The sequence below is a fragment of the Phyllopteryx taeniolatus genome, chromosome 9 (assembly GCF_024500385.1).
Source record: "Phyllopteryx taeniolatus isolate TA_2022b chromosome 9, UOR_Ptae_1.2, whole genome shotgun sequence".
Classification (NCBI taxonomy): domain Eukaryota; kingdom Metazoa; phylum Chordata; class Actinopteri; order Syngnathiformes; family Syngnathidae; genus Phyllopteryx; species Phyllopteryx taeniolatus.
The window spans coordinates 1,882,348-1,908,786 of NC_084510.1; the positions used below are offsets into that span (position 1 = coordinate 1,882,348).

Consider the following 26,439-nt stretch of genomic DNA (forward strand, 5'->3'; position numbering starts at 1 on the left):
ATAGGTGTTAATGCGAGCCACTGCCCACTGCTCCTCAGGGATGGGTTAACTGTAGTTAACATTTCTTGCTGTTTATTGTACATGTGACAAATAAAGTACCATCTATCCATTTTCTCTCGCGCTTGTCCTCACGAGGGTCGCTGGTGAGCTGGAGCCTATCCCAGCTGTTAGGGTCCATGCACGCTTGACTGGTTGCCAGGCAATCGGAGTAAATAAAGTACCTTTACCTTTAAATACGTACTGATGTATACACAGGTGGCAGGTAATTGGTATTATGTTAAATAGCTGCTAGAGTTCAATCAGCTTACATGCATTTTATTTTGTTGAAGAAATACATACAAGCTGTGTACCAAAACAAAACTCCTCCAATATTGTTCAACTTCATGTGATGTTTTTTTCCAATCCCTGCTGACCTTACATGCTGTCCTATAGAGAAATGCATTTTTGCAATTAGTGATAGAGTCAAACAAAATATGAAAAACAAATAATTGTTTAAATATTTACCCTCTAAGAGTTCTCGATTTGATTTCTCAAAATGGAGGCTTCTGCTGCCATTTCTTCCTCTGATCTCCACTTTGAGGGCACATCTTCATCTTGGTCATGTTTTTGGAGCTGCAAATGCAAATGACAGAGCAGCATTGGAACATTTGCTTTCAAATGGGATTTGTTTTATTTTCCACAAATTAAATATCACATGGCATGAAGTCACAAGATGAGACCAATAGATGGAATCTTTAGTGGTAATAGAAACTATGTATAGATGCAATTTTATACAATATTTAGAATCATCTTGGGCCAATCTTTGTGATAAACAAAATTAACTCAGAAGTCACCAGAAACATTTTGTCTGCAAAATCAAAGAGGGATACAACAAAACTGATCAGGAAATCCTTGTGACAAATATCGCCAAGTCCAAAAAGAGAGAACTCCAAACCTTCCATCAAACGACAAAATGGCTGTCAGGCATACCGGCACACCCAATCCTCCCTTCTCAAGACAAAGAGAAGTAACTTAACAATCCGGAACGTCATATTTGCTTAGTTGGTTTGATGATGTCAGTTGTTTTAATTTTAAATCAAAGGTGTAGTGCAGTTACTTCTGTCTCATCATTAGTCTAGTCCACAGGGGTCAAACTCAAAGCCCTTGGTCCAAATCCAACCCGCCTCATCATTTTATGTGGCCCGTAAAAGCAAATCATGTGTATTAACTTCCATGATTCTTTCTAAAATCTGTATCCAAATTGCTAATGTAGCGAATACGCCCTGACAGAACAAGGTGCCAGCATTAAACCCCCACAGCCGTTAAAACTCTGCATTCCTCCCTGCTGCCCCGCTGAGCCAGACGGTCTCAGGGAGCCTGGTTTATGTCACCCTGACCTTAAACTAATTAACAGCTCACCTAGAAAGCCCCTTTTGGTGGGCAGAACTAAAATGCCGACCGCTGGAGTTGGAGAGTTACTGCAAGCCGCGAGCTGTACCACAGACTTGAACAAATTTAAATGTCTGTTAGATATTTTACAAACTTTGCATGAATGCCATCCATCCATCCATTGTCGGGTTGTGGGGGCAGCAGCCTCAGCAGCAAAGCCCAGACTTCCCTCTCCCCAGCCACTTCCTCTAGCTCTTTCGAGGGGATACCGAGGCGTTCCCAGGCAAGCCGAGAGACGTAGTCTCTCCAACATGTCCTGGGTCGTCCCCGGGGTCTCCTCCTGGTGGGACGTGCCCAGAACACCTCACCAGGGAGGCATCCAGGAGGCATCCTAAACAGATGCCCGAACCTGGCTCCTCTCAATGTGGAGGAGCAGCGGCTCTACTCTGAGCCCTTTCGGCTTAGCTCCTTCTTTACCACAGCGGAACAATACAAACTCTGCATCACTGCTCGATGAAGCCAACAGAACCACATCATCTGCAAAAAGCAGAGATGCAATACTGAGGTCACCAAACCGGACCCCTCTACGCCTCGGCTGCACCTATAAATTATGTCCATAAAGGTTAGGAACAGAATCGGTGACAAAGGGCAGCCTTGGCGGAGTCCAACCCTCACCGGAAACGAGTCCGACTTACTGCCGGCAATGCGGACCAAACTCTGACTCCGGTCGTACAGGGACCGAACAGCCCCTATCAGGTGGTTCGGTGCCCCATACTCCTGAAGCACCCCCCACAGGACTCCACGAGGGACACGGTCGAACACCTTCTCCAAGTCCACAAAACACATGTAGACTGGTTGGGCAAACTCCCATGCACCCTTGAGGACCCTGTCGAGGGTAAAGAGCTGGTCCACTGTTCCACGCCCAGGACGAAAACCACACTTTACCTCCTGAATCTGAGATTTGACTCCCCGCCGGACCCTCCTCTCCAGCACCCCTGAATAGACCTTACCAGGGAGGCTGAGGAGTGTGATCCCCCTGTAGTTGGAAAACACCCTCCCGTCCCCCTTCTTATGAATGAATGCTCCCAGTATAAATCATGACACAAGTGTCAATAATGATTGTTTGCCATAGGTCTGTCAAATCTGTTTTTCAACTGAATCAGATGAGATGTTTCACCTCACACAGCACAAATCTCAGCCCCCACATAAAATTGAAACACTCATTGATTAACCAGGGTGTGTGTGTGTGACAATGCAAAGCTGGGAACAGATTTCTTTGTCTTTGATCCAATAATTAATGTCTTATTTCCACTGGTTTTAAAACCACAAATAAGCCGAGGATGAAAATGAATACTAAGAGGCGCGGTCTGTCTTCCTTTTGCTCCCTGGGCCAGCCCTCTCTCCTGTGCATAAAAGTCAGGAGCCCCTATTTTCTGGGCCTCTCGTTTTTTTTTTCAACCTGCCAAAGAACCTGGCGCACCCGCCTCTCACCACAAGGCTGCGGAGACGCACGCAACCTTCCTCACTGCGTCGACGAGTGCGGAGGGCAGAAGCACTCTGCCAGCGCCCCGAAACAACACTTCTGTGTGGGGTCGCTAAGTTGCGGATAAAAGATCAGTCCGGAAGGAATTGCGGCGCAAGTTTCCTCTGAGCCTGTGACGAACACCGTCACCAAGGCGGTTTGGCCACCCTACCCCTGCTGTTCTGTTTTTCCTCCTTTTTCTTCAAATACACCTGTTCGGCTACCCGGCCCAGCTATCTGGAAGACCGACCAGCCTGTCTAAATTCTTTTCAACACAACGCGAGTACAGCGTGTGGTTTCCGGAGCACAAATTGGTGCATAATTGGATTATAATAACGGTAACAGAAGTTCGCAACTCTGGCATTGTCACTGCACATGCTCATTCCACCCTCACATCACGAGTTCAGTCATTTGCCCTACATTTTATTGTTTGTGTACGTTTACTCGTAATCTTTGTAGTCCAGTCCCTCTGTATTGTTTCCCTGTAGTTTCCCCCCTTAGATATTATTACATTTTCTATAAAATTCCACTTTCTGCGTCATTTTTGTGTGTTTGAGTGAAACAGTGAAACTGCTGAAATCGAAAACTCATGGCTCATAGCAACCTTCAGATTATGAGACAGAATTTTTTCGTCACTTTATCCAAAATTTCTGAATATAAAAAGAGATGTGGTGCTCCTTTAGGTGACAAAAATAGTTTGATTATAACGTGAAACGTAAAATCGAGCTAAACCGGAAGCAACGCAGGCGTCACTTTCAGCGTATTCTTTTCCTAAATTTTTGTTTTTAATCCAAAACCAATATACTCTACACTAATAAATAACTTTGAGATATTGCAAACATTTTTTTGGCTCCAAACAACCTTTCACAGGAACTTGAACAATAGCTGAACAAAATATTATTCTTCACTTCTTATTTAAAAACTAGTTATCCATCAATTTGTTGGGTCTATGTAATACTACTATAATGAGACAATTAAACATATTTATGGTTTCATATTCATAATGGCCCTCTAAGGGAAACCATAACTACAATGTGGCCTGCAACAGAAATGAGTTTGACACACCTGTTACTGTAAATGTTCAGGGGACTGCTGTGTATTATTCACAAAACAATAATGGGCCACAGATGCACCAGGAACCTTTGTGCAACTCAGACAGATAGCAGACCACCCGAGGCCCTTAATTATGCATGATTTGGTATTTTTGCCACTCAAGTCACTGTATATAAAATCCTATTTGATAAGTAATAGGTTCTCGACTTTAAGGGAAGAAAGGAACTGGTTGACAGGACCAAGTGGCATGAAGATAATTATCAGTCTTATCTTGAGTACATAGGCCCGTGTTGGCCAATCCCATTTTAAATATTTTCTTTTAGAAATTCTTTATTAAGGCGTTAGGAAAATCTTAGAGAGAAGTCCATTGTATAAGGATATTGTTTATTATTTTTAATAAATATATTAAATATCTTACAGCTAAATCTAATTGTATTTATTGCATAAAGTCTAATAGTATGCTTTGCATAATTATACATATATAAATATGGTTCGTAGATTGCAAAGTGTATTGCATATAGTGTATTGTACGTTGTATATAATATTACATGTTATGTTATGGCAATAGTACATGGAAAATGATGCAATACTTTTGCGATATTGATGATGGAAGGGAGATTAAAGGGGTAGGAACAGATAAATATATACTTCTTCCTACTGCCTTTCGATCTGTTGTTTTTGTTTGTATATTTGTTTGCCTTTTTTCCTCACATAATTAAATGACGCATGCATATATAAAAAAAACATAATTTTTTTATAAATAAACAAATGCATGGCTGCGTGAATACAGTGTATACACACGAGAGGTGGTAAACTCAATTAATTCGATGGACTTAGTAAATAGAATAATAATCAATTCCTGAATTGTTTAGCAAATAACACAGAACAGTGCTGTGGACATTCTGAACACATCCAATAATATTAATAAAATTTTGAGACTGTCCTGTTTTACATACAGGACATACGTACAATTGAATGAATGAATAAGTACTGTCCTGCTCGAGAGGTGAAGGTACACCCTAGACTGGTCATCAGTCAATCACAGTGTGACAACATAAATCCAAAGAAATTAAAACACCCATTCGTCACTGGTGGTGTAGTGGCTGACTTGAACTATGGGCTGCATACATGATACAAATACATACAATGTTGAAGGCCTATTTATTGTGAGTTGAGGATGGGCCATCTACACCCATCATTTCGATCATCATCATGTAAATACTTTTACAGTTGTGGGTTGTGGCTGCCGGCAAAGTATTAACCTAGAGGGTGACAATTCATTTTCAAAAGCGTCTTGGACTAATTTATTCTTTTCTCCATCTTCCTCGTCCTCCTGCTGCTACAACAGCAGGTAATTCCTCAGCAGCCCTTTTTCACACTTTATTTGTGAAACCATTCCCACCTTTCAGCAATCCTATCCAATCTGAAGGATTGGATTTTAATCACTCATGGAATTGTACACCTCCCACGTATTGCACAGAAAAAAAGTCACAGTGCATGAAGTCAGAATGAAAATTTTGTTTTTGCATTTTCTTTTTGGGTGGGGAGCAGAGCGATATAATGGGCTTGAGTATTGTTGTGTTGTTCCTGAATGACGTGCTCAAACAAACAGATCTTTGGAGGGAAAATAATGAATGGAATCACTTTATGAACTGATTTCTCCCTTTCTCAGTTCTACTGAGCTGAGCCACGAGTGCGAGCCCAGAGATGCCAATCCCTATCACATTTAGATTTTTTTCAGGAACATTTGCGTCTCAGCCAAAACAAACAACACCAAAAAAACTCCTTCAAATACATACGTACATGATTACACTTGAATGAATGAATAAGTACATGTGACTGTGCCGTCTTTTTGTCTATTTTCTTTCTAGCCATACACTTAAAAATTTGCTGTTCATAAATGGTTCCTCTCCACTTTAACAAACACGGTTCCAGCGATACTTCAGTGAAAATTGGATTTTGACGATAGATTGGCTTAGTGGTCTTTTCCTGTTTATTACTCCTGGTCCTCCTTTCGTTATAACGATACTTGTCAGAATTGTCGCTTATACCCCTTTATATGTTGTAAATTAGCCAAACTTTTCTTGCCCAGAAATTAATGTAAATCATTTGTACATTTGAGACAGAAACCATGACTCTTTGGTATTAGTATTTTGAGTTGAAAATTCAATATTTAAACAGGCCGTTTTCAAATTTTTCAATGGCGACCGCTCGAGCCATCTCACTTCAAACGTCACAGAAAACAAGAATAATAATAGTGAATCAGGACCATATATTTTTGTATCATGTTCCAATTTTATGAACTTGTGCTTTTTGACGCCGAAATCGAGGATTATTTTCACCTTTGTCAGAACCACAGGAAATCTCAACCAAATTTAAAATTTCCAAAAACAAGGTGGTAAAGGGATTTCCCAACAACGTAATCTGAAAAGAACAAGTATTACCTTGCGCGAAACAATGAGAAAATGCGATTTTAGTGGACTTCCGCTAAATTCATGTGCCCAAAATCTGGCACAGAGAAAAGGAAAGAAAATGGCGTTTTTCTGGATTTAGTAAAATACCTACACTGAAAAAAAAAGTCCTTTAAATTTTTCTTAATTTGAACATGTACATCAGTTGTACGTGATTAAAATGTGTTAAAATTATTTTTTATTGTTTTTTGAAGAGGGGTAAATTATGTCATTTTAACACATTTTAATCATGTGCGATGTTCATGTTCAAATTAAGTAAATTCAAAGGACCATGTACCATGATAAAAAGGAAATAATGTTGGCAGAAGAAGTGATCGTGGTTCGAAATTGTGCAATATTTTGTGCATTATGATGAGAAGGCAGAGAGATTCGCAGGCACCTGTAAAATTAACCCGGGTTACACGATCATAAGTAGCAAATGCAATGTAAATCAATGGAATGGAGTAAGGATAGTGTTCCTTTTTATGGTAATACAAATACTTGAGTATGAGTCAAAAGAACATTGCATTGAATCAACTCTGACAAGTACAGTTTTTCCCAAAAGTTATTCAAGCAAATAAAACAGAGTAAATGTAACGCATTACTACCCACCTCGGATACAAGCAGAGCTAGTACCGGCTGTAACAGCCATTGTACATGTTGCAATTATTTTTGCAATTTTCTCTTAAAATATTTTTATTGCAAAGAAGCCCCCGAAACATTTAAAAATCTACTTTTCAGGACTTGTGCTGAAAATTCTGATATATATATTTCATATATCTGATGAAACAGTTCACTGACTGGGAGCATTTCCTCCCGACACGCTGCTTATACAGAGGAAAAGCGGACGTGGCTGAGGACAGCATGCGGACGTAAAGGGGGAAGGGTGCATGAAGGAGGATGCTAAAGCCACGCCCCCAGTAGGTATATAGCGCCGGGGTGTGCATTGTGTAAAACAACATCGCTTTGGCTAAGGACACTCCCGAAAATGGCACCTACGAAGAGACACGCTTACCAAGCACAGTTTAAACTGCAAGCTGTCAGTTACGCGGAGGAACATGGGAATCAAGCAGCCGCGAGAGAATTCAAGATCAATGAATCCATGGTTCGCAAGTGGAGGAAGCAGGAAAACGAGCTTCGCCAAGTCAAGAAGACGAAGCTGAGTTTCCGCGGAAACAAGGCGAGGCGGCTCGAGTTGGAAGACCAACTCGAGCAATGGATTAATGAGCAAAGAACAGCCGGGAGAAGTGTCTCGACAGTTTCGACTGAGGGCAATAACGCTTGCAGAAGAAATGAAAATGGAACATTTTCAAGGAGGTCCGTCTTGGTGCTTTCGTTTTATGAAACGGCGCCATTTATCCATCCGGGCAAGGACTACCGTGGTGCAGTAACTTCCGGCGGATTACAAGGAAAAGCTGGCGTTGAAGTCATGGATGACAGATGGCGAACACAGCTTTACTAAGACTGGGAGGCAACACCGGTCGAGTTACGCCACCATATGTGAATGGATTGTGGATGCTTGGGCTAACGTGTCTGCTTGCACTGTTGTTCGAGCTTTCGTAAAAGCCGGCATCATTTCTGAGGAGCCGCACGGGAACGAGACTGACTCCAATGACGAGAGGGAACCTTGCGTGTTTGATGGAGAACTTACCCAGCTGTTCATTTCGGATACAGAAGATGAGGACTTTGATGGATTTGTGCATGAGGATTGATCAAAAAATAACGTGAGTAGATCGTTAAATACTTCAATAAAGTACAACCGAACTCAGTTTTGCTCCTGCTGCGTTTTTAAAAACATTGTTTTAGCGTGCATGCATGCTATCGTATGTTTTAAGCTAGCGTATGTTTTACCATGCCTGCGCCCAATAATGCGGTGCGCCTTATGTATGTGTTAAATATAGAGAAAGGCCCCGTAAATGAGACTGCGCCTTTTAATACGGTGCGCCCTATGGTCGTGAAAATACGGTACTTACAGGACAATGTAAAAAAAATAAAACAAAGTAATTTGGGATTGGAATGACAGGATTTCATACCCACACTTTATGGAGCAATGGAGCCCTATCAGCACCAATCGTTCACAGTTGCAAACGCAATATCAGGCAGGAGAAAGAGAAAGAAAGTGCAGTTGATTAACCTTTGGTAGCCCCATTTTCTCTTCTGCTGCTTGGGTGTTGGACAGCACCCAGACTACAATCATACATCAAACAGGATATGCTTTCATTAAGCATTGACCCCACATGGTGACCCAGGGGTCGGCTTGACCTCTGTACCATCTACAACCGAAGCAGATAAAAAGCCTCCACGGCACTGTGGTCAACTATCAATATACTGGTAACAAACATGGTGGAGGGGTTTAGTAGAAAATCCCTATTTGCAGGAATCCCGAATGACACAACATTTGGTCAAGGCCCAAACCAACCCCACCTCTGTCCTTCGAACTAGACTGAGTAATTGCATGGTCAATGTCTTCCTCTATATTAATCACTGGATTACCACAAGGTGCTGTGGGATTCAGTGAACACACAACAGTTGCTGACATTTTGCTTATGCATCTTTAAGGTGGTGAAAACAGCGTTGTATACAGCTACATTTAAGCCTTCTTGCTTTTAATACACAATGCTCTTGGCATAAACATAAAAGCAATTACAGGGGGTCCTTAGTTTATGACGGTCCCGACATATAAGGTGCAGGGTTCCAGATGGTGAGCATTGCTGTTGATTGTTTAATATTTATTGCCTATAAGTGTTTTTCATACAAATATTTACTGTAATTATGACTGTACTACTGCCTTGGTGTAGAATAGTAATAGACTACGGTATCAGACTTGTATAAATTCACATTATGCTGTCGTTATAGGAAAAGAACTGCGACGCAAACTGAGGACCCTGTATGGTTTATTAATCATCTTCCAAGTGGTCCCCATGTAGCAGCAAGCTAATTTAATGACTCATTCAAATCTCCCCAAAAAATAGCTTATACTCTGCTCTATATTTGTTTTGCAGACCACACAGTGAACCAGATCCCACACATGCAGGCATGTAAGGAGAGATGTCAGAAAGGGGCACACGAAGGGAGCTGAACCTCTTGAGGTATAGATGATGGGGTCGGTGCCTTGCTCAAGGGCACTTGGTAGTCAGAAAGCAGACAAGAATCTCTCCAACAAATTTCCATTTTCATTTGGCCGTAGCGGAACTTAAACCGAGAGCCTCAAGTCATTACAGATGAGCTAAGGCCACCCAATTTATCCTTATATAAGAATTTTTGTGAGTAACTCATTAGGTCAAATGCGAATAAGCGACAAATAAATAACTAAAAACATACTGTCTGTATTATTGTTTCATCAAGGCAAGCTACCTTGACAGCAGTTATCAATTTATTTCAGTAGGTCAATTTAAAAAGTGAAACTCATATATTCTATAGAGGAACAGGACATGCCTTTCGAATGAGGTGACAGGACTGTACACTGTACAGCGCAGCCAGACAAAACCTGAAAAAGTCATCAGACAGGTGAAAATGGCCCGCAAGGAGAAGAGCAAGGATCACTTTACGGGCACTATTATAGATACTTATTGATTTTGTGTATTGACACGTTGTTTTTATTTGGTATTATTTATTGATACATTGTGTGAGCTGCACAAGGAACGTTCGTCTTGACATTTTTTTAGAGGCAATGACAATAAAGGTGATTCTACTTCTGAAATACTTCTGGCTCGAACTATATACCTACTCTGTCTTTTATAAAATAAAATAAAAGAAACAGGCAGTCTAAAATTCTAGTAGTTTGACAACTACAGTAAAAACAGTTGGAAATAATATTAAATATTTCTGTCGAGATTAGAAACATGGCCAAGACCTATCTAATACCAAAAGACTAATTCAATTTGTAAAAACACAGCTCTCCATTTTGTCATAAGTCACAAGATAACCGTGGTAGGTGGGTATTTACGGAAATTAATAATTTCTCAGTTTCCTGATCTTTAACAAAAGCGCAAGACCTCACTGAGAAATTATGATGCACTATTCGCCTTGGGAGCACATGCAAAGCTACTGTATGAGGGGGTACCTGGAGACATTTTAAAAATATATATATTTATCATCCCCTCCTTGAGCCGTCACCTTGTCGTGGTGGAGGGGTTTGTGTGTCCCAGTGATCCTAGGAGCTATGTTGTCTGGGGCTTTATGCCCCTGGCAGGGTCACCCATGACAAACAGGTCCTAGGTGAGGGACCAGACAAAGCACGGCTCAAAGACCCCTAATGATGACGACAAACAATGGACTTCGTTTTCCCTTGCCCGGACGCGTGTCACAGGGGTCCCCCACTGGAGCCAGGTCTGGTGGTGGGGCTCGAAGGCGAGCGCCTGGTGGTCGAGCCTGCACCCATGGGGCCCGACCGGGCACAGCCTGAAAGGGTAACGTGGGCCCCCCTTCCCATGGGCTCACCACCTGTGGGCCATAGGGGTCGGGTACAGTGTGAGCTGGGCGGTGGCCGAAGGCGGGGACCTTGGCGATCCGATCCCCGGCTACAGAAGCTGGCTCTAGGGACATGGAATGTCACCTCTCTAGTAGGGAAGGAGCCCGAGCTGGTGTGTGAGGTTGAGAAGTTCCGACTAGATATAGTCGGACACGCCTCCACACACAGCTCGGGCTCTGGTACCAGTCCTCTCGAGAGGGGTTGGACTCTCTTCCACTCTGGAGTTGCCCACGGTGAGAGGCGCAGAGCAGGTGTGTGTATACTTCTTGCCCCCCGGCTTGGCGCCTGTACGTTGGGGTTCACCCCGGTGGACGAGAGGGTAGCCTCCCTCTGCCTTCGGGTGGGGGGACGGGTCCTGACTGTTGTTTGTGCCTATGGACCAAACAGCAGTTCAGAGTACCCACCCTTTTTGGAGTCCTTGGAGGGGGTGCTGGAGAGCGCTCCCGCTGGGGACTCCATCGTCCTTCTGGGGGACTTCAATGCTCACGTGGGCAATGACAGTGAGACCTGGAAGGGCATGATTGGGAGGAACAGCACCCCCGATCAGAACCCGAGCGGTGTTCTGTTATTGGACTTCTGTGCTCATCACGGATTGTCCATAACGAACACCATGTTCAAGCATAAGGGTGTCCACACATGCACTTGGCACCAGGACACCTTAGGTCGCAGTTCGATGAGCGACTTTGTGGTCGTGTCATCGGACTTGCGGCCGCATGTCTTGGACACTCGGGTGAAGAGAGGGGGGGAGCTGTCAACTGATCACCACCTGGTGGTGAGTTTGCTCCGATGGTGGGGGAAGATGCCGGTCCGACGTGGCAGGCCCAAACGTATTGTGAGGGTCTGCTGGGAACGTCTGGCAGAATTCCCTGTCAGAAGGAGTTTCAACTCCCACCTCCGACAGAACTTTGCTCATGTTCCGGGGGAGGCGGGGGATATCGAGTCCGAGTGGACCATGTACCGCGCCTCCATTGCTGAGGCGGCCGACCGGAGCTGTGGCCGTAAGGTGGTCGGTGCCTGTCGTGGCGGCAATCCCCGAACCCGTTGGTGGACACGAATGGTGAGGGATGCCGTCAAGCTGAAGAAGGAGTCCTATCGGGCCTTTTTGGCATGTGGTACTCGGGTATGGGAGGAGTTCAGTGAGGTCATGGAGAAAGACTTCCGGACGGCTTCGAGGAAATTCTGGTCCACCGTCCAGCGTCTCAGGAGGGGGAAGCAGTGCACCATCAACACTGTGTATAGTGGGGATGGGGCGCTGCTGACATCGACTCGGGACGTTGTGAGTTGGTGGGGAGAATACTTTGAAGACCTCCTCAATTTCACCGACACGCCTTCCCATGAGGAAGCAGAGTCTGGGTTCTCTCAGGCGGGCTCTCCTATCTCTGGGTTTGAGGTCACCGAGGTAGTTAAAAAGCTCCTCGGTGGCAGGGCCCCGGGGGTGGATGAGATTCGCCCGGAGTTCCTAAAGGCTCTGGATGTTGTGGGGCTGTCCTGGTTGACACGCCTCTACAACATCGCGTGGACATTGGGGACAGTGCCTCTGGATTGGCAGACTGGGGTGGTGGTCCCCCTTTTTAAGAAGGCGGTGTGGTCCAACTACAGGGGGATCACACTCCTCAGCCTCCCTGGTAAGGTCTATTCAGGGGTACTGGAGAGGAGGGTCCGTCGGGAAGTCGAATCTCAGATTCAGGAGGAGGAGTGTGGTTTTTGTCCTGGCCGTGGAACAGTGGACCAGCTCTACACCCTCGGCAGGGTCCTCGAGGGTGCATGGGAGTTCGCCCAACCAGTCTACATGTGTTTGGTGGACTTGGAGAAGGCGTTCGACCGTGTCCCTCGGGGAGTCCTGTGGAGGGTGCTTCGGGAGTATGGGGTACCGAACCCCCTGATACGGGCTGTTCGGTCCCTGTACGACCGGAGTCAGAGTTTGGTCCGCATATCCGTCAGTAAGTTGGACTCGGTTCCGGTGAAGGTTGGACTCTGCCAAGGTGCCCTTTGTCACCGATTCTGTTCATAACTTTTATGGACAGAATTTATAGGCGCAGCCGAGGGGGTCCGGTTTGGTCCCTCAGTATTGCATCTCTGCTTTTTGCAGATGAAGTGGTTATGTTGGCTTCATCAAGCCGTGACCTCCAACTCTCACTGGAGCAGTTCGCAGCCGAGTGTGAAGCGGCTGGGATGAGAATCAGCACCTCCAAATCTGAGACCATGGTCCTCAGTCGGAAAAGGGTGTTCAAGTTCAAGTTCGAGTATCTTGGGGTCTTGTTCACGAGTGAGAGAAGAATGGAACGGGAGATTGACAGGCGGATCTGTGCAGCGTCTGCAGTGATGCGGACTTTGTATCGATCCGTTGTGGTAAAGAAGGAGCTAAGCCGGAAGGCGAGGCTCTCAATTTACCGGTCGATCTACGTTCCTACCCTCACCTATGGTCAGGACCTGTGCGTCGTGACCAAAAGAACAAGATCTCGGATACAAGCGGCCGAAATGAGTTTCCTCCGCAGGGTGTCCGGGCTCTCCCTTAGAGATAGGGTGTGAAGCTCGGTCATTCGGGAGGATCTCAGATGCCTCCCGGACGGCTCCCTGGTGAGGTGTTCCGGGCACGTCCCACCGGGAGGAGACCCCGGGGACGATCCAGGGCATGCTGGAGAGACTACGTCCTTCGGCTGGCCTGGGAACGCCTCGGGATCCCCCCGGAAGAGCTGGGAAGACACATCTCTACAGACCAGTGTCTTTATAATGCTAAACCAAATTTTAGCTCCTTTTTTGAAGAAACCTTATTCAACCCTTATCCATGAATACAATCAATGTATTTTTTCAAAATACTCTAGCCTGCAGCTATACTTTTTATTAGTAAATTATTAAAATATGTATTGAGATTAGTGTGCGAATGAGTCTGACTGTGAGACCTTTTTCCATATCTTGATGATGGGGAAATGCAAAGTTCTGCTAAGTAAGGTTCAGATTATTAAATGACTTTCCCACCACTCTCGGGACACAATCTTGAGGTCAATGTGAATTAACCTCAAATTATGAAACCCATGATTAAAGTTAAATTTAAAATTGGTTCTCGAACCAGAAACCATGAAATCAAATCTTGAGCGTAAGTTTTTTTTTTTTTTTTTAAACCGCTTGGAATTTTACTTGCAAAAATACTTTGACCTTCACTTTCCCTTTGTTGTATGACTTTCTTCTTGAATCTACTATCTTGCTATATGTGGGGGCTTTCTCTGTATCATACTCTTTCCCTTGAATTTTCCTAATTACACCACAGGAGTATTGCTATTTGAGAATACGGAGAGGACACTGATCAGCTTGGGAGTTTGTCACTGTCCTCAAAAACCCATCCCAGGACATCGCTCTTGCTGTCCCATTGTTTACTATTCTATTTCCACTCCCATTTGGGACCAGAGATGGAAGAATTTCCCAAAGCGTTTCTCCCAGCTACCTTTTGTACGTGACCAAAGTCATTTTGCAATACATAGATATGTTATAAAATGCGGGAAAAGACCTGTTTAAAATACCCCCTTGATTGAGCATGTTGCCTCCAGATTCCCTGAAGAAATAAAATTAAATAATTATGTCCTCATCCATGCTCCTGTGCAAGCGTGACAGTCCCCACTGGACAATGACATACATGGATGCTTTTAAAGTTCACAATACTACACATTGAGGGATGGAAATGTGGACACTCTCATGAGGAACTCGACTCGGGGGAAATGAGAAATATAGCAGCATTACATAAGAAAGGGAGCTAAGGTTGTTTGATTTTGCAGTGTTGAAGTCACTAAATTGAGATTTTATTTGTAGGTCACATTAGCTTAATTTATGTTTGATAAGACAAATTTTAACGTTTTTTTTTCTTACCAGAAGTAAAATATTGTCCGATGCATAATTTTCCATCAGGAGAGATGAAGGTAATTTGTGATTTTTGGGAGAATGAAACCCAGACAGTCCAGTCTTTTACAGTCCATCCATCCATTTTCTGAGCTGCTTCTCCTCACTAGGGTCGCAGGCGTGCTGGATCCTATCCCAGCTTTCATCCGGCAGGAGGCGGGGTGGACCCTGAACTGTTTGCCAGCCAATCGCAGGGCTTTTACAGTGATTGTGTAATTACTGTTTTCATTTGATTGTTATATTTATGACCTAGAGTTTTCATAAAAATATTTACTGTCATTTTTACTTTACTACTGCATTTAACATAAGTTAGTGACAGACTATAACGGGTTCCGACTTGCGGACATATTTCAGGTTACGTCACCAACGTAAACCAAGAATGCCCTGTAATGACCTGATGAATCTGCATCTTCAGAGACAATGTAGTTATTCCAAAGCACTTCTGCTGCACCTAAGATACAGCTGCAGTTCAGTTTAAGCCAGAAATTATTTAAGATATATCAATCTTTAAGTGGACCTGCTATAAAAACTGACAATGTGCTTGAATGTCACCAGCGTAGGACGTGTTGCCCGAGGTTTGTTTCCAAATTTTCTTCAAACATACTCTTTCATTCATGAAACGGCTTCCTCGCACATTAAACAGGCACATCTTGACTTCAGTTGGGAAATAAATTCCACTCCGCCTTCATTTTGAGCTCATGTCATACTTACTCTTCAAATGATTGCTCGTGCTTTGTGAAAACAGCACCACTCAGTGTTGACGTGAAAGAGTGCAATGCAGGCAGTTTATAAAAAAAATAAAAAATTATTGAGTGCTCTTGATGTGCTTAGCATCGATACATCTGCCAAAAACATTGATGGGGCAACTGGAAAACGTGTTTGGACTTTCTTGCATGATATTAATTACTGCATAATCAAATATTAACCACTTTACTGTATCTTTGTTCAGTAGATATCTCAAACTCACAATTTTAGATTGCCAGCAAAAGTTCAACATACATGCTATGCTGTGATACAGATGCCAGTGACCACTGACTGAGCCACAATACGTCTCACGTTTCTAACTGTGGCAGTGGCAGTAGTGGGTACTTTTTAGGTATCAGTCAATATCTAGAGTGGTTTTCAACTTGAGCGGTGGTGTTGAGAGAGAGAAAAAAAAAAAAAAAAGCAATTGTTCCAAAATGCCAGAATGGTAAATAGATTTCAATTACAGTCGATAGTCCTTTTCTACCTTTTTATGCACTCAAAGCACTTTAAAGTGTAACCTAACTAGAGGAAATTTAATGGACTATGTTCTAATGGAAGAAATATTAAGAACATGAATGACCCAGCAACAGGCGGAACTGGGGCTTCAATATCTTCTTCAAGGATAATTTGACAAGATCAAGCACATAACTTTTGGGTTGAGAGCCCCAATCTCTTACAGGAAGGGTGACTCTTTCACTGGCCATATGACCGTCTGCAGGATTTGGTTGTACCGGTAATGACTGTGTTTTTTCTAACAATAAGCCCTAGATCAGCTGCAACATCAAAAGACTCCTTAATCAGAAAAAAGGCAGCGTTCAGGGAAGAGGACAATGTAATGCGATAGCTAGATAGATATCACTACACATTAGCCAAGTTGCTCCACAAGAGCGGGCTATTGAGTTAAGGCATTTTTACAACAGTCAAGAAAGCTTGTGATTATCATACATGGAGACAAACAATTGTCTTCTTGTGCAAGAGCAGTGTACATACAGCTTATACACTGACATAGGTATTAACATCCCCAAAATCCCCAATTCCATTTGTTCACAGTGGGTAGAAAAATGATCCACTCTCTCATTACCGCTTTAGTAGTCTTCATAAACAAATGACATGAAACATAGTGAATGTGGGCTTTAGAACACTTGAAAAGGTACGAGCGCTCCAAACATGAGACAATTATTCATACTAAAGAAAAATACTCTCATTTAGAAGGCATGACATAAAAAATATAAATGGTAAACGGGCCACTGTTCCCCCGATAACCCTTATGATCACATGCAAATTAAAAACAAACCCATTTTCTACTGGGACTTCCGTGGAATGGCACATTTAATATCTCCCCTCGGGCACAATAAGAGAGTATAGCAGAATCATTTTTTTGTAAGCCATGGTTATTAGAATATTCATATCAAACTTGCAAGTCATTGATATTCATTTGCTGCAGCCTCTTGTTACAAATTCAAAATGTCACACTGAAATTTAAAACACCCTGAAAGGCATGTTCATTATTTTCTTATTGAAATGTTGTGGTTCATTGGTTTGGAGAGTCTTGTTCCTCAAGGCTGTATAGCACCTATCATATTTGTTCAAAGTCAGATGTTTAATTAAAGTTATTAGGTACCACAGGTGTATTACTTCATGAGTAGTGAATTGTACCAGGGTACCAGGGTCCCCCAAGCACAGGGGGACCCTGGGCTTTTGGAAAGTTTTGAAGATTTTTTTCTTTTAATCAAATATGTCAGTTAAACAACCAAACATCATAAATATTCAGATAAAATGCATTTTGCTGTGAAACTTCAATTATAAGGTTGCTTTATTCAAATTAAGACTGTCACTGTGTATCGGGTTATTGTAGTACATGGGTGAATCCATTTATTTAAATGAGTTTATTTCATGGCTCAAAAGTGTGTGTCACCGGTGCCGCCACTTCATGTGTGAGTTGGGGAGCCTCTTTCTACTTGCTAATTAGCCACGATGGTAATTTAACGTTTTATTCTCTAGAGTGTGTCGATAAGCGCCCAGTTGTAATGACCCGTATATGCCCTATTTCCTCAGGAAGTACAACAAATGAGTCCAGGCCCATCAAGTATCCCGTCGATCATTTAAAAAAAAATAAAAAATAAAAAAAAAACAGCACAATGCAGAGTCAAGGAAATTTTAACTCCCCAAAAACAACTCCAGTGTATTCAACAAAAAGGGTCAAATACATAATGACGTAAACCCACCTTCCAATTTTTAAGTTGGTATTTAAATGTAAATACAATTATTATTATTATTTTGGCTAAAAAGAAAAACGAATAAGCAAAAATGAATAAAACCACTCAAAACAAGATACATTAGAGAATATAATAAATAAAAAAATAGAAATAACAATAAGCCCTTTTTATCAAATTCGGAGACTTGCTGTTGTTGACCAATAACTGACCCCATTCCCAACCCCCACCCCACCTGGTCAGCGGTGAGAAGAATGAGGTCTGATTTTAAAACACTGCTTTGAACCCATTAACGCATCTAATAGCCCCTTTAGGGGAAGGCGAAGTAGAAATTATGTGAAATTACTAACATTAAACACAAGCTTGCAGTATTAGTTATTATTGATAATATTGATGCTGATAATTAAAATTTTCTTGTAGTGTACTTTGAGAGTGATCCATGGGCCTGCTGTTTGTTATCCAATACTTTAAGCTCAAACAGAAAACAACACAATTAAAAATCCAAAGTAAAACAACTTTAGGATAGAATGTGTGTGTGAATGTGTGTGTGTGTGTGGGTGTGGGTATGTGTGTGTGTGTGGAGTGGAGTGGAGGGCCATTCAGAAGGCTTATGTACGGTATGGGGCCCCAGAATTTAGTGCTATGACCTTGGATAAAACAATTGTTCAGACCATAGAGAGGAAGCAAGACATTACATTGAAGAAAGCAACCTGTCATCTGCGTCATGGGACGCCAACCACTGGGATGTGGACCGGTGCCGAGCCCAGACCATTTGGTACCGAGCAGCACAGAGAGATTGAAAAATAAATATTTTATCGATCATCAAACTCTCATAACAGTTTTATTTTGAAAATAACGTCTATCTGCCTGTACCTCGTTCAAAATGCTCATCTCGGTCACATGATAAGGGTAAAAAGTTAGCCCACAAGCTAGCAAAAATCAGAAAAAAAAAAAAAAAGTGTTTGGAGAGCTTCTTTGAAAAGGGGAACAGGCCAAAGAATAAGACATAAGAAGAGCATAAAACTGCCATGAAAAAGAAGGCTGTACTTCAGGGAAAATATTGGCTGTCCTTCTTAATATGGTGAGACAAGCTTGCAAATGAGGCAATTTACACAACTCCTCTCTCCGCCTTCAGGTGGGGGGACAAGGTCCTGAATGTTGTTTGTGCCTATGCACCAAACAACAGCTCAGAGTACCCATCATTTTTGGAGTCCTTGGAGGGGTCCTGGAGAGTGCTCCCATTGGGGACTCCCTCGGTCTGCTGGGGGACTTCAACGCTCATGTGGGCAATGACAGTGACCATGAAGGGCGTGATTGCAAAAAATGGCCCCCCTGATTGGAACCTGAGCAGTGTTCTGTTATTGGACTGTCCATAACGAACACCATGTTCAGACATAAGGGTGTCCACATGTGCACTTGGCACCAAGACACGCTAGGCCGCAGTTGATTGACTTTGTGGTTGTGTCATCGGACTTGCAGCCGCATGTCTTACACACTCGGGTGAAGAGCGGGGTGGAGCTGTCAACCGATCACCACCTGGTGGCAAGTTGGCTCCGATGGTGGAGTAAAATGCCAGTCCGACCTGGCAGACCCAAATTTATTGTGAGGGTCTGCTGGGAATGTCTGGCAGAGTCCCATCAAAAGGAGTTTTAACTCCCATCTTTGGCAGAACTGGGACGTGGGGGACACTGAGTCCGAGGGGATAATGTTCCGCGTGTCCATTGTCGAGGCAGCCGACTGGAGCTAAGGTTGTTGGTGCCTGTCGGGGCGGCAATCCCCAAACCCGTTGGTGGACACCAGCGGTCGGGGATGCCGTCAAGCTGAAGAAGGAGTCCTACTGGGCCTTTTTGCCAGTTATTAGATTTTAATCGGATGATTTGAGTGCCATAAATTAAGATATAATCATTACATTTGCACCATAATAATATATCAATAAATTAAGTGTTTTGATGCCTTTATAACAAATAGTTGAGGCTGAAGATCACCTGCAAGTCAGATGTAGCTTTTCGTAACATACTGATGCAAATCTAAAAGCACAAGACAGAAACTGCCATACCTCATCATAGACACTTCCAAAATAAATCCAATAACAATCAGCGACCCTAGTGAGGAGAAGCGGCTCAGAAAATGGATGGATGGATGGACAACCATACAGGATTTAAATGGCAAATTTACTCAATCACCTCAGGAAATAAATATATTGGACAACTACGACAGTAACTTATATTCATCTCCCAATAAGCCGAATAAAAACGACATTGGAACTTTTATCAATAACCTAGACATCCGTCAAGTAACTTCAGAAAGTAAAAAGTCGCCCCATTAAGTCTTGCAGAATTGCATGAGGCTTTGCCAACGGGTAGAGCTTCAGGCAATGACGGATTTTCCGCAGTTTTATGAACATTTCTGGTCTATACTAGAGCCACTATTTTTTCAGAATGGTGACAGAGAAAAAGAGGCCTCGTTACTATGGAAACCAGGGAAAGACTCCTCTCACCTAGCGAATTACCGACCGCTGTCACTAATTAATAAGGATAATTACTAATTAAATCATTTCGCACATTCAACAACAATAAGCCGTGGTTCACTGCTAAACTTAAGCAGCTTCGCCAAGCTAAGGAGGACGCATATCAGAGCGGGGACAGGGCCCTGTATAATCGAGCTAGAAACCAGCTGACCAAAGAAATTAACATTGCAAAGAGGATCTATACAGCAAAGTTGGAAAAACAAAAACGCAAACGACTCTAAATCAGTCTGGCATGCATTCCAGTCGCTGACTAATTACAAGCGACGATCCCCCCAAGCTGAGAACAATAGCACACTAGCCAACGACTTGAATACCTTCTACTGCAGATTTGAAAAGGACAGTTTCACACCACACACCAACCCGGCTGCACCCGCGACCACAATCACACCTCTGACCTCTGCGTTAACCATCCATGAACAGGATGTGAGACGCATCTTCAAACAACAAAAGATTAACAAAGCGGCAGGCCCGGACCACGTGTCCCCATCCTGCCTCAAAGTCTGCGCGGACCAGCTCGCGCCAGTATTCACTCAGATCTTCAACAGATCACTGGAAATGTGCGAAGTTCCATCCTGTTTCAAACGCTCCACCATCATCCCAGTCCCCAAGAAACCTGCAATCTCGGGTCTGAATGACTACAGGCCTGTCGCTTTGACATCTGTGGTCATGAAGTCCTTTGAACGTCTTGTGCTGGACCACCTCAAGAGTGTCACAGGTCCCCTGCTGGACCCCCTGCAGTTTGCCTACCAAGCGAACAGATCTGCGGATGATGCAGTCAACATGGGACTGCACTTCATCCTAGAACACCTCGACAGTGCAGGGACCTACGCGAGGATCCTGTTCGTGGACTTCAGCTCAGCGTTCAACACCATCATCCCTGAACTCCTTTCATCCAAGCTTCTCCAGCTCAGCGTCTCACCTGCCATCTGCCAGTGGATTTACAGCTTTCTGACGGGCAGGACACAGCAGGTCAGGATGGGGGAGGCCACCTCATCCACACGCAGCATCAGCACTGGGGCGCCCCAAGGTTGTGTCCTCTCTCCGCTGCTCTTCTCTCTCTACACGAACGACTGCACCTCAGCGAACCAGACTGTCAAACTGCTGAAGTTTGCAGATGACACCACTGTCATCGGCCTCAACAAGGACGGTGACGAGTCTGCATATCGACAGGAAGCGGAGCGGCTGGAGCTGTGGTGCAGCCGACACAACCTAGAGCTGAACACGCTCAAGACTGTAGAGATGATCGTGGACTTCAGGAGGCATCCTTCGCCACAGCTGCCCCTCACGTTGTCCAGCTGCCTTGTGTCAACCGTCGAGACCTTCAAGTTCCTAGGAATTACAATCTCCCAGGACCTGAAGTGGGCGACCAACATCAACTCCGTCCTCAAAAAGGCCCAGCAGAGGATGTACTTCCTGCGGCTTCTGAGAAAGCACGGCCTGCCACCGGAGCTGCTGAGACAGTTCTACACAGCGGTCATCGAATCAGTCCTGTGTTCTTCCATCACAGTCTGGTTTGGTGCTGCTACAAAAAAGGACAAACTCCGACTGCAACGGACAATCAAAACTGCTGAAAGGATTGTCGGTACCCCCCTACCCACCCTTGAGGACTTGCACGCTGCCAGAACTAAGACAAGGGCGTGCAAAATCCTCTCGGACCCTCCCCACCCCGGTCACCAGCTCTTCCAGCTCCTTCCCTCAGGTAGGCGCTACCGATCAATGCAAACTAGAACTAGTAGACATTCCAACAGCTTCTTCCCTCTTGCAATCAACTTCTTAAACAGCTAATTTATAATTCCATTACAACAAGCTGGCAATTTTTTGACTTGAGTTCGTTGTCACATTTCTGTGGGGCCAATTATGTATTACTCGTGCACTCACTGTAGTTGTCTCGCCGTGCTGCACTATTTGCATATAGTGGCCACTCATGCCAGAGTAGCATCTGCTCCATTTGCCCACTGATTGAGGAGTATCTGTAACATTTGCACAACCATTGTCCCAGATTATCGCACTACTCGTCACTTTAAACCACATACACTCCTTGAAGTCTCAGTGCCCTTTGCACAATGGTCATTGCACCGGACTATTGCAATATTAGCCATTCGAACTGCTCTAAGTGCTAGAGGACTCTGCATCTTTTTGCACAATTGTTGTTTGTTGTTGTTTTTTGTCAATGTCTTTATGTCTCCAAAGTGTTCTGTAAATTGACTGTCTGTTGTACTAGAGCGGCTCCAACTACCGGAGACAAATTCCTTGTGTGTTTTGGACATACTTGGCAAATAAAGATGATTCTGATTCTGATATAAAATTGATTTCTAAGACCCTGGCCAACAGACTAGAATAAAATTCTTCCATCGATAATACATTGTGACCAAACAGGCTTCATTAAAGTTCAGACTATTGGTGGAGTAATGTCAGGCAACTAATAAACCTAATAAGTTTGTCTCTGTGTAATAACATAAAAGCAATTGTCATCTCTCTAGATGCAGAAAAAACAATACAAAGTTAACTGGTCTTTTCTTTTTGCAATATTTCATAAATTTGGTTTTGGTTACTCATTTGTTCACTGGATCACAACGTTATACAACTCACCCAAAGCAACTTTCACCACAAATGGGGTCACTTCACAAAGTTTCACTTTACAAAGAGGAACAAGACAAGGATGCCCATTCTCACCCCTGCTATTCGCACTATTTATCGAACCACTTGTCATGTACTGCCCTGCAGTACCATTTCTGGAGCCTGGATGGCGCTTTGCGCCATCTCTCTCTCTCCCCTCCACTTTCTCTTTCAGCACCTTCCTCAAACCGCACACCTGTCTCCAATCAGCCCTCGTCACCACCTACATGTAAGCCTTGCCAAAGTATTGCAGCTTATTCCAGCGGTACCACGACCCACTTACCTCATGTAAGCCACACTGTTCCTTGTTTCCCTTTTTTGACTCCTGTGTCTTTCCTCATTCCCAGTATTTCCCCGTGTTCCTGATCCATTTCATTCCTGCCGCCTGTCCTCTCCACTGCCTGCCACCTGTCCACGCCACTGCCCGCCAACGCACCCAGGACCACGTCCATTACCTTCCTAAATAAACTGTTCATCACTATCTATCTGCCTCCGCCTGCTCTTGGGTCCAGCTCTTCTCCATACGTGACAGAATACTTTGGCCACAAATGGACCCAGCAACCTCGGAGGCGATTCAACATACACTCACCCTCCAAGGTGAGTGCATGTCATAGAATCTCTACACTCCGTCACGCAACAAGTCTCCCTCCTGTCTTCTAAAATGCAATCCAACCTTCGTCCCGTAAATACTCCTTCCGAGCCCGCAGCCTCCGAGCCACCCGCCTCCCGTACAAAGAATCTCATCTCCCTCTTTCCGAGCCCTACTCCAGGGACCTAGGTACATGTAGCCAGTTTTTACTAAATTGCTCACTCGTATTCAACCTCCAACCGTACAGTTATGCCATCGAACAATCAAAGGATGCATTTGTCACTAACCTTCTCTGCGGCAAAGCAGCCAAATGGTCCACCGCGCTATGGCACAACTCCTCCCTGGTACTCCAGTCATTCGATTCGTTTTCCGCTGAACTCAAAAAAGTATTTGATCACCCCGTTCAGGGCAGAGGAGCCAATCGCCGTCTCCTTACGCTCACTCAGGGCGCAAGTTCCGTAGCAGCATATTCCATCGGATTTCGAATCCTTGCGGGAGAATGCGGGTGGGATGATGCTGCGGTTAGGAGCATCTTTCTTAATGGACTTTCCGAGCAACTCAAGGATGAGCTTGTTGCCCAGTACGAGCCCTCCTCTCTCGAGGCTCTTGTAGCACTTGCCATCCGCCTAGATAACAGACTATGTGAGAGAGCATGAGAGAGAGAGGGGTTCGTGTGTGCAAGCTCACTCCCACCGTGAGCTCCGCGCCGGCAGCATCACACCCGCCTTCGGCACCACGTACTGCCCCTCCGTCACCCCCGATTACACCTGGTGATCCCATGCAAATTGGTAATACCCGGCTCGACCCCCAGGAACGCCAGCGCCATGTCATCCAGCGGCTGCGCATTTATTGTGGTAAATCAGGTCACTTCATTGTCACGTCCCCTGCGGCCTAAAAGACCACGAACCAAGAGCACCGTGGTGAGCCACACCTCTACTTCCTCTAGCTCTCCCTCCCGTATGACTATCCCTGCTTGCATTCTAGGTTTCGCTCACAACACACAGACTGGACATGTTTAGCTATAACTGGATGGAGCCCTCGCTACCACTCACACTGCCTGCATTCTGCTATACCCCCCTCTGGAAACCTAACACCCTCTGCCACGCCCGTTGACCTCTCCCGAGTCCCTGAAGAGTATTATGACCTCTCCCCAGTATTCAACAAGGACTTGGCAATCTCTTCCCCCCCACCGCCCGTACAACTGTGCCATTGACCTCTTGCTGGGAGCACCACTTCCCACCAGCCGACTGTCCAATATCTCCCGTCCGGAGAAAAAAAAGCAATCGAGGATTACATCAGGGACTCACTGGCTGCTGGACTCATACACCCCTCCTCGTCTCCAGTCGGGGCCGGGTTCTTCGTGGAAAAAAAAGACACCACTGCCCATGCATAGACTACCGTGGACTCAACGAAATAACTATATGTCACTGCTACCCCTGATTGACCCGTCCTTCGAACCCCTCTGGAAAGCTCAGATTTTCACCAAATTGGACCTCCGAAACGTCTACCATCTCATCCGTATCCGAGAGGGGGACGAATGGAAGAATTCCTCGTATTTGTCAACTTCTACCGTCGATTTATCCGCAACTACAGCAAGGCCGCAATCCCGCTCACCAGCCTCACATCCACCCGATCCCCCTTTCAGTGGACCCCAGCAGCCTCCCAAGCATTCAGCAAACTCAAATCCCTGTTCATCAATGCTCCCATTCTGCGCCACCCTGACCCCTCCCTCCAGTTCGTGGTGGAGGTTGACGCCTCAGACTCCGGAGCTGGAGCTGTCCTCTCGCAGCGGGACCCCACGACCCAGAAACTACACCCCCGTTGCCTATTCCCTGCGGAGAGGAATTATGACGTCGACAACCGAGAGCTGCTGGCCATAATATGGACCCTGGAGGAATGGAGGCACTGGCACTGGGACTGAACAGCCAGTTCTCATTTGGACCGATCACAAAAACCTTGCTTACCTCCGTTCCGCTAAATGTCTCAACCCCCGACAAGCTCGCTTGGCACTATTCCTTAGTAGGTTCAATTTCAGTCTCTCCTTCCATCCCGGTTACCGTAAAACCAAGGCAGATGCCCTATCCCGTATTCACTCACCACCCTCCAGCTCAGCAGAACCCGAACTCATTCTGCCGTCATCCTGTTTCATTGGAGCAGCCACGTGGAAGATCGAGCAGGTGGTCAAGGAGGCTCAAAAGAACCAACCTGATCCCAAGACCGGGCCTCCAAACTGCCTGTTTGTAGCGGATTCTGCACATTCTGAAGTCCTACAGTGGGCCCACAACTCTAAACTCACTTGTCACCCTGGCATCACCCGTACTACCGAGTTCATCCAGCAGCACTTCTGGTGGCCCAGCCTCATTGAAGACACCCGTGAATTTGTCCAGGCCTGCTCCATCTGCGCCCAAGGGAAGTCGTCACACCTGCCCCCAGCTGGTCTGATGCACCCCTTGCCGATTCCAAGCCGCCCTCGGTCTCACATCGCCTGCCCCATTCAGAAGGTAACTCAGTAATTCTCACTATCATCGATCGCTTTTCCAAATGTGTCCATTATATGCCCCTCCCCAAACTCCCGTCCGCCCTGGAAACTGCTAACCTCCTTGTCTTGCATGTGTTTGAACTCCATGGTATTCCCATTGACATTGTCTCCGATCGAGGTCCCCAGTTTTCTTCTCAGGTCTGGAAGGAATTCTGCAAGACGGTAGGCGTAGCCGCCAGCTTATCCTCGGGGTATCATCCGAAGACCAACGGCCAGACGGAGCAGGCCAGTTAATCCCTGGAATCGGCTCTCCGCTGTGTGGCTGCACGCAACCCCTCCTCATGGTGTACATTCCTCCCATGGATCGAATACGTTCACAACTCCCTCACTAGCTCCGCTACCGGTATAACCCCATTCATGGCTTGCTACAGTTCATTTTAGTCAAATATCTAGACTGTCTAATTATCATTCAGCTGTGGTTCACACCCTTATCCCCCTTGTCCTTTCTGCCCCTGT

The 26,439-nt window shown here is 44.9% G+C and overlaps 1 protein-coding gene across 2 annotated transcripts in view; it reads right to left on the reverse strand.

Annotated features, from left to right (window-relative positions):
* Nucleotides 1–299: 299 nt before the first annotated feature.
* Nucleotides 300–26,439, reverse strand: part of fhit (fragile histidine triad diadenosine triphosphatase) — a 346,540-nt gene continuing 320,400 nt past the window's right edge. For both annotated transcript variants that reach the window (XM_061784847.1, XM_061784848.1), the window contains exons 9-10: nt 505–612; nt 300–426 (exon numbers count right to left, since the gene is read on the reverse strand). In XM_061784847.1, coding sequence (XP_061640831.1) covers nt 508–612 — 105 coding nt within the window. In that variant the 3' untranslated portion in view covers nt 300–426; nt 505–507. The remainder of the gene's footprint in view (nt 427–504; nt 613–26,439) is intronic.